We start from the raw sequence: 10,222 nt of genomic DNA, 5'->3' as shown, positions 1-10,222 counted from the left end.
ATGTTACAGAATTTCCCACTACTGATCCTCTTTTGCATCTATTCCTTGCCCACGCTGATACAAGGATCGAATCAACATGAAAGAAAGGTATTGTTTTGAGTTATAACCTGTTACTATTCTCAGTGAAGAAGATTCTTCGTTATAGCCTTGATTAATAGGATTTGTCTGAGTTATCCCATGAAATAAATAACCCCATCTTAAGTAGATTAATAAAATTTTATCTTTAAAATATTAAATAAAAATTCGATACAATTTATAATACAATGTCTTAACTTTAATGGTTTACCTAAGATGGGATGATTTACCTTATTATAGGATAACTTACACAAACCCTATAGAATGTTGATCCATGAAATTGACACAAATTTTGTGATTATAAAAAAAAACAGCCTTACATTGTATACATGGGAGAACTGCCAGTGGCTAACACCTATACCCTGGAAGACCATCACCACAACTTGCTGGCAACTGCGATTGGAGAGTAATAATCTCAATTCTCAAGTAGAAGTGGATTTGATCATAATCCTACAAATATTTATTACAATTAATCAGCATTTCTTAGTGATCAATGATCTGTTTTTTCTTCTTTTTTTCACTCTACAGCCAGCAGTTAGCTAGAGAATCCAAAATACATAGCTATGGAAAGAGCTTCAACGGATTCGTTGCACGACTTTTGCCACATGAAGCAGAGAAATTACTAGGTAATACTATGTGTCAGTCTTATAAAAGTCAAATTAATTACTTTAACACAACTTCTCTTTAATGCTCGGTATATATATTTCTCTTATTCGATTCATCTTTGGTATTTTATTCTGTGCAGAGGAGAACAATGTGGTTTCTGTTTTTCCAAATAGATATAACAGATTACACACGACAAGATCATGGGATTTTCTTAGAATGCCTCTAAAAGTGAAAAGACGCTTCAATATAGAAAGCAATATCATTGTCGGTCTGTTAGACACAGGTACAAATTAAACTATTAATTTCAATAAGATTTGTCATAAGTTACTTCATACAATTAAATAACTCTCTCTTTAAGTGGACTAACGAATTTAAGATATTATATTAAAAAATTTATTAATTTTTATTAGATAAAATCTTATTAATTCATTTAAGATAGGGGTTATTTATTCAATGAAATAACTTAAATAATCCCAAATCAATATTAATAATAAGTTAAATTGGTCATATTTCATTTATGGAATGTTCATATATATTCTTTAACATTCAAACAGGAATTTCGCTTGATTGCCCCAGTTTCAACGATAAGGGGTATGGGCCTCCCCCACGCACATGGAAGGGCAAATGCATGACAGGAGCCAATTTCACCGGATGCAACAAGTATTTTTTTTTTTTTCTTTTTGTCAAATTTTCCTGACGAATAACCAAAGAAAAAAAATAGATTTATAGGAAATTTTGTTTCATATATTATATTATATATATTACGATATAAATGTTCCTGCTTTGATTTTCAAAATATTTGTTGTTTTGGATAATTATTTTATTTTGTACATTTAATAAACTAAAAGAATACACTTTTTTAGGATTGTCTCTTAATATTTTTAGTAAATAAAATATGTAGAGCATCTAAAGGTATACTTTTTTTTAATATTTTAATCCACGATAATCAATTAAATGTATTCATATTTTCAATATTTCCTATAATAAACAACACTCATACACGAGTGCAGTACACTGGAATCACTGCAAAACAGTTATATAAACTATTTTATACACTTTATAATAATAATATTATTACTTATGTGATACTCTTCATTTTTTTATATTTTTTTATCATATAACATTATTTATTATATTTATGATATTTTTTTTCCTTTTATCTCTCTAGAGATTTACACTTTATAAGGTTTACCAAACATTTTTTATATAAACAAGAGATGACATATTATTTGTGCATGTTGAACCTAATATATTGCATGGCACCATGCATGTACATGCAGCAAATTGATCGGAGCAAAATACTTCAACCTACAAAACTCAACCGAGGGAGATCTTAGCCCTGCCGACGAAGATGGCCATGGCACTCACACCGCGTCGACGGCAGCCGGCGTGGTGGTAAAGGGTGCCAGCCTTTACGGCGTAGGGAAAGGCAACGCGCGTGGCGGCGTGCCAAGTGCCCGCATAGCAATGTACAAAGTGTGTTGGAGTGGGTGCAGTGACATGGATTTGCTGGCTGGTTTTGATGAAGCCATAGCTGATGGTGTCAACCTCATATCTGTGTCATTAGGAGGGACACCAAGGAAGTTCTTCAGTGATCCAATGGCAATTGGAGCATTTCATGCTATGAAGAGAGGGATTCTCACCTCTTGCTCCGCCGGCAACAGTGGTCCTTCCACCATGACAATTGAAAACGTGGCTCCTTGGATTTTGACTGTGGCGGCTTCCGCCACCGATCGGCGATTCACCACCGTGGTAGACCTTGCTGATGGCAAGAAAGCTGCTGTGAGTAGTATTCATTTCTTCATCTCTATCCTACTCATTATATGCTCATACTCTCTTTAAAATCAAATTATTTCTCTTCTTTTCTTGTTTTTACATTTAAAAGTAATGCCCAACAAAAAAACTAACTGTTATAAGTCAAGGAACGTTGATAGCTGTAAAAAATTTTAGTGGCATTTCATCTTCTGATCAATAGAACAAGAAAGAAGACAGCTGTTTAACTTCATTTTAAGTAGCTTGAGTTACAGTTTACAGTAAGAGATTTTATTATTATATCTGATTTAAATAGTTTAGTTATGACTTTGTTTAAAATATATACTCATAGTTAGATTTAACTCCTAGAAATGGACTTTGTATTTTATACACAACACTCACGAGAAGATGTTTATATATTTCAAAATAAATTTTATATTTTTTAAATCGGAAAATACGCTTTGAAATATAATTGCAACTGTTAATTAAAAATTGATTAAAATTGTAAATTCTTTTAATGTGTGTACAATAACACAATATAATAACTTATTAAATATTATAATTTTTAATAAAAAATAATTTACTTATTTATTGTTGTGTACCTTTAACCGAAATAAAAAAATTGTTAAATTTGTGATAAAATATTTACATAAACAAAATATTAAAATTTTAATCATTAATATTTTTCCATCCAATAATTAATCACTGTATTTTAATCTTTGTTTGCTTTGGAGGTGTTAAATACATATTATTACACTCACACCCAGTTTGTTATGATACTCATTTGAAATTTTGAAACATTGAGAGCCCGTGCTTATATTGCTGTTGATGTAGAGATGCAAGCATAAAAAGAGAATATATTATATGCGTTTGATAATAGCGCCCTTCATACATACCGAAAATATGAGGTTTGAGTATCTAGCTCAGCCATTTAAGATATCAGGCACATTAAATACCAATTTACATGTATCAAACACCTCATGTGATGTTGCAAATAGCTTATTTTGCTATATAATTGATTGGCAGGGAATATCTATTAACACCTTTTCCCCAGAGAAAAATATGTACCCACTAACTAGTGGAGCCCTTGCTTCCAACGTTAGCGGAGACAGCTATGGCAATGCCAGGTAACGTTCATACTTCATACTGAACCTTGAGTGCTTAAAAAAATGGGCATTTCTTAAAGAACTATGATCAGTTTGAGACTAAAACTATGATGCAGTGCATGTGATTATGGGACTCTAAGCATGGACAAGGTAAAGGGAAGGATCGTGTATTGCCTTGGCATGGGCAACGAGGACTTCGTCATCAAAGGATTAGGTGGAGTAGGAACCATTGTGAGTGTTTCAGATCAAACAGATTACTCCCCCTCCACCACTATTATTCCAGGGGTCTATGTTGATGCCAAAGCTGGGGGTAAAATCATTGACCTCTACATAAATTCCACCAAGTGAGTTTCTTTAATTTTTTATTTCACTTATTATACCATGCCCAAATTTGTTATGTTTGAACTCTTTCAAACCAATTAACATGAAGAAACCAATGCATGAATTTAAATTCAGAAATGCTCAAGCTGTTATACACAAAACTACAAGTACAAGAATTCCTGCACCATTTGTTGCTTCTTTTTCATCTAGAGGTCCTCAATCCATCACCTTCAACATCCTAAAGGTGATGATTATCTTGCACCCTTTTGTTCTCTTTGGCTAGTGAGTAATTCTTGCATGAGTATAGTGATTATAGGCACAACTAATCCAAAGTTCAAGATGCATTAAAATAATAATAAAGTTTATACTAAAGCTATGGTAATGTTATCCTAAGCGTTTAAATAGTTGTGCCTAGAGACACTATACTTAAAATTAGCCTTGGTTTGTGGTTTCTAATTTTCAGGATTTTCTATGTGCAGCCTGATTTGGCTGCTCCAGGAGTGGATATTCTAGCTGGGTATTCCAAATTAGCAACAATAACAGGTTCCTCTGAAGACAACCGTCGTAACTTTTTTAATATATTATCAGGAACATCTATGGCTTGTCCACATGCAACTGCTGCTGCAGCCTATGTCAAATCTTTCCACCCTGATTGGAGCCCTTCTGCAATTAAATCTGCTCTCATGACCACTGGTGAGAAACACTTCTAATGCAAATCCATTATATATAGATATAGTCTTGTCTAGTATTGAGAGTAATCTTTTTCTTTCCCTCAGTAGAAATTGGAACTATGTGATAAGAGCTGTTCAGGATCATTTCATCAACAGTATATTTTACTTTAAAAGAAAGGCTTAGGTTGAACTTCGATCACTTGTAATCCTCAAAAGCTATATTTATAATTAACAGACCTTTGATGGGTGCAGTATTTTTAACCAGCTAGTCACCTTAACTACTAACTAAGAAACATTTAATATAATTTATTAATATATTTAATTATTTAAAATATAAGTATTAAATGATGTTCACAATTTTTTTATAGGATTCCGCTAACTAATGTCTTAAAAGCATTGGTTAAAAAATTAATATATAATATAACTTTTAATTCCTTAACCTAAGGACTTAGTTAACATTTTCCTTTTTTATATGATAAACACTTTCTAATTTCTACTTTTCGTTTTCTTAACAAGTTTCCTGAAAACTCTTGTTAGGTTTAGTCTTTATATAAACTATCTGCCCCCTTATGAACAGTTCTGGTTCCTACTGTGTACTTGTAGGCCCATATATTGATGTGGCATGTCCTGGCCTTATTATGTGGTAGCCTCCCCCTCAGCCTACACTTCTGTAAACAAATTTTTTAAGAGAAGTTTGAATTATATTAATATGATTTTAGCAATTAAACAAGCCAGATTCAGTTTCTAATCTATTTTGGGCCCTATGATTCAGCAACTCCAATGAAAATCAAAGATGACACAAAAGAGCTAGGATCCGGGTCAGGACAGATTGACCCAGTGAGAGCACTGGATCCTGGCTTACTTTACAACATCAACATCAACTCCTATATTGCATTCCTATGCAAAGAAGGCTACAACAGCACCAGCATCGGAATACTAATTGGAAGCAAAGGTTTTGATTGCTCCAGCATTGAGTCTCCATCAGGCACTGATGGAATCAACTACCCTTCTATGCATATTCAGATCATACCTTCAAATTCCAGCATTTCTGCAGTCTTTTATAGGAATGTGACCAATGTTGGATTTAGAAACTCGACTTACAAAGCTAAAGTCACAGCACCAAAGGGTCTTTCCATTGAGGTTATCCCAGACACTTTAAAGTTTAGTGAGTTGAACCAAGAATTGTCGTTCAAGGTTGTCCTTAAGGGGCCTCCAATGCCGAAAGAGACAAAGATATTATCAGCATCACTTGAATGGAATGACTCTAAACACAGTGTAAGAAGCCCAATAGTGGTCTATAAACCGACTTTGTGAACTGAAGCTTGTGGTGGGCACATTACATAGCTTAGGATTTAGGAAGTATCAAGAGTTTTAATATTTAATTTTCATTATGTATATGGAAGTTGGAGAATGGTGATTTCATTTAGTGTAATGAAAAGATATTTAGTTGCATGGATTATTCATTGATTCAAGGGCAATTGTCAGTCTTGAGTATGAGTTTTAGTGGTTTCAGTGAGATTTGAGAATGATTGAGGAGTGCGTTTTTGGCACTCCGAGATTAGATTTTATGAGGTATACCCATGTATGCATCAAGGAATCATACATAATGATTAAAAATAATTCAAAAATTGCAAAGAAAAGGTGCCAAATGGTGGTACCAAATTTATGCATGAAGTAGTTCAAAAACTTTGGGAGGAAGTTTTCTTTGTTCTGCAAGATGGCATTTATCACAAAGACAAACTATAACTTAAATGAGTTGATTGTGGAATATTTCCTCTTTGTGAATGTATAATACTCAGTTTTTCATAAGATAGTGCCACAGATCAATATATGCATGAAGAAATACATTTACGTTGTATATTTGGTGGTTGAAGATAGAGGTGTAAGAAAGGTGAAAACACCATCAATCTCTATGGCTGTATTAATTAAAAAATAAATATTAGGTGATAAATTCATTAACCCAAAATATGTGAGTGAGAGGGATGTTCATGAATTAGTCCTAACTATGAAAATATTTTAAAATTATACTTAAAATCTATTATTTTAAAATCTTAATTAAACATTAATTTAGGTTTTTTTTCCTTTTCTTTTTATTATTCTTCAATATCGTACAATATCGTTATAAAAAATCAAATACATTAAAAATATATTATTATTAAAAAAATAATATTAATAGCATATTAATTTCAAATATATAAAACTATATTTTAATAAATATTTTAAATAAACAAAATTATTCTTAAAAGTTAATATCAATAAAAAATTTATAACTTAATTGAATTACATATAAATGTATGTATATTTTAATATTAATAGTTAAATTTTCAAATCATAGTTATTAAATTTTTAACATATTTCTAAACATTCATTTATTTGTTGTGTTAAAAAGGCAATGGGTAGGGTATGGGTAGGGTACTACAGTACCCATCCCCATACCCGCGTTTTAAAAAAATACCCGTACCCGGCCCCATACTCGCGTGGGTATGAACATTAATCTCCGTACCCGTACCCTCTGGGTATCCGCATACCCGTCTTGTATCCATTACCGGCGCTTGTTTGAGAAAAAATTATTTATAAAGAAAAATATGTTTATATAATTTCACATAAATAGCATAATAATACAAAAATTCAATATGTAGTTGTCGAACAAGGTACAAATATAGATAAAAAAACAAATTTTCAAAGATCATAAATGTTAAATGTATCTTAATATAATAATTTTCTAAACTAAAATTCTTAGAAACAATAAGCAAAACTAAACACACAAGTTATTTGTTAGTGATAATCCTATCTTGTGTGAGATTTGATTGATTGGTAATGTCAGAACGACAACGAAATAGATCTGTACAATGGTTGTCCCTTCGTGTGGGATTACTTAGTAACCTCTTGTGACGGCATTAACAACTAACTCTAATGAATAACATTTCATAGTTATTAAGTTTTAGTGAGACAGACATTGAGAATGAAAATAGAGTTAGAGTAGAGAAGTTTAATACTAACAATAGAAAGTTGATACATAAAATATTTTTTTTAACTTTTGAATTTGAAATTGTAAGAAAAATAATAGATTTAATTAAAATAAAATAATATAATATATATATATATATATATATATATTAATACTAGTATTTTTTAACTCATATACTATACGAAAGTATTTTATCAAAAATATAAATTTTTGAAAAATTATTTTAGTGAATTAAATATTTTTAATGTATATAAATTTTAAAAAAAAGAATTTGAATAAAAGATAAATAGTTACAATAAAATTTTATAATAAAGAAATATATGTGTATATTAAAAAAATTATACTTTTTTATCTTAAAAAAATTAACAAATAAAAATTATCAATAATTTTTTATATTTACATCTTTTCAAAAACTTCTTTAAATGTGAATAAATAATAAGAATAATATTATTTAGATTCAATAAATTATAGTTGTGCTTGTAATACATATGTTGCATAGAAAAATATTATTTTAAATTAAAATATAAAAATAAAATTTAAATATTATTAATAAATAATAATTTTACGATAATAGTAGGTGATTGTAAAATTTATAAAATATTTATAATATATTTATTATTTATCATTCACTTTATGATTTAAACATCAATATGATTTTATTAACAAAAATATTTGTGTAAAAAATATTTTATGTGTGTCATATATAAATAATATTTTTAAAAAAGTCAATCTCATATTAACTATGTAATAATTAAATTGTGTTAGCCGAATTAAATGATATAAAATAGTAAATAAATTTTTCTATTAAAAATATAAACCAAAATAAATTTATTGGTTTACTTTATTATTAAATATATTTTTATATTAATCTTATATAACTTCACATAAGTAATATAATAATACAAAAATTCAATTCATAATTGTAAAATAAAGTTTAAGCATATATATATATATGCGGGTATGGGGCGAGGTGGGTACTTAGATACTCATACCCGCACTCATCCCCATTAAAATTTGCGAATTTTTACCCACACCTATACCCGTACCCGTATAGTGGGTAAATACCCTACCCATTGTGGGTAAATTTTGTGGGTACCCATCGGGTACTTTACCCATTGCCATCCTTATACATGTTTGTTCTTCTCCAAAACTCGTTTCTTTTATCTTTATTATTTTTTTAATTAATTACTTTAAAAAATCAACCATAAAATATATAAATTATGAAATAAACTTTAAACAAATAATAAATATTTTTTATAAAATATATATTTATAAATCTACATATACACTTGCACTATAAAAAAATATAGATTATTGTTGTTAAATTATTTTTTTTCTCATCTCTTTATCATTTGTCAATAAATACTATTCATCATAACAAACTTAAAAGCTTAAAATATTATAATTTTATGATAAAATTAAAAAAATACTAAATTTAAATGATTCAAAGAATTAATTTAGTTATATATTTATATTTAAATGATAAAAAATAGATATAATAAGAATACTCATTTCATTTCATATTAAATTTTATTTAAACATTTTATATTTATTTTAAATTATTTATTACTTTATAATATTAAAAATAAATTACTTTAAATATAAATCTTACCAATTAATCGTTGTAATAAACTTAACATTATTTCAAGAATAATTTTTACTATCTAAATTCTAATAAATTTAGTATTTTTAATATAAATAATTTAATAAAATAAATTTATTTAATCATAGTAATTAATAAAAAAAAATAATCATTTTATTAAGATACATGTATTGATACTAAATAATATCTAAAAAAATTATATCAAAAAATAATAAGAGATAATAACATAAAAAAACTTATAAAAAACATCTTAACAAGTTTTATATAAATTATAAATATATTTAATATATAAAAAGTATCAGATTATTTTTTCATATGATATTTAATAATATATACCAAAATGTGATTTTTTTTAAAAATTATGAAAATATGAAATTAAAAAATTGTTAATAGAAATTTTTATATAGATATAGAAATTCAAGAATGCAACTAAAAATTTTAAAAGTTTTAAAACTTGCAGATTATTTTTCAAAAAAAAAATAATTTTTTTTAAAATTCAAAACTCGTCAATAACAAAAAAGATGTCATTTGCGATTCTTTTCATTTTGAAAATTCTTTATATTTTCATAATTTTTTCATCTTGTAGCACTAGGAGCACCGTAGGAAGCCATGCTTCTTGAAACAGACATCAAAAGTGTGACCTTTTCTTTTTCACTTCACTCCATGAGTGGTAATTGCTTCTATTGAGAAAATCTTAACATGTGACTTTGAGATTTAGTTAGTCTAATTGCTTCTACAGTGCTTTAGTTTATTTAGTTTAATGCATGGAATTGATTATATTTAACTCCACTCAAAACACACATCAAGAAAGAAATATTTAACAACAAAAATCTCTCATTTCTTATAAAAGACACTTGGATGATGGTGTCACAAAAGTAGCTACAAGAGACACAATTCTGTCTCACAGTCATTGATTTGTAGGTAGTTTCTTAAATCAGTAACCCAAATATACTTATTTTTCTGGTTTCTTGGATTGAGATTAGGGGACAAACAGGCTGGTGAAGCAGGAATGTGTGGGTGTATATACCTGCATTCCTCTGCCACCACTTTATTTTATTTTTAATTTTAAATATTTGTATCTAACTTTTGGGCATCCAGCAAAAAGAACTAAGGGAACTCT

General features: G+C 28.6%; 1 protein-coding gene across 1 annotated transcript; it reads left to right on the top strand.

The window, feature by feature from the left end:
- On the top strand, positions 1-5,845 carry LOC113870896 (subtilisin-like protease SBT4.15). The gene is made up of 11 exons (XM_027507430.1): positions 1-87; positions 390-481; positions 604-701; positions 821-964; positions 1,236-1,341; positions 1,962-2,463; positions 3,460-3,560; positions 3,656-3,883; positions 3,996-4,104; positions 4,340-4,553; positions 5,304-5,845. Exons 1-11 carry the CDS (start codon positions 1-3, stop codon positions 5,843-5,845), a joined length of 2,223 nt encoding a protein of 740 aa, XP_027363231.1.
- The last annotated feature ends 4,377 nt before the right edge of the window (positions 5,846-10,222 follow it).

This window comes from Abrus precatorius, unplaced genomic scaffold, assembly GCF_003935025.1.
Source record: "Abrus precatorius isolate BTA unplaced genomic scaffold, Abrus_2018 Scaffold7, whole genome shotgun sequence".
Lineage (NCBI taxonomy): Eukaryota > Viridiplantae > Streptophyta > Magnoliopsida > Fabales > Fabaceae > Abrus > Abrus precatorius.
Note: the sequence above shows the minus strand (reverse complement) of the source record. Positions and strands in the feature narration are given on the sequence as shown.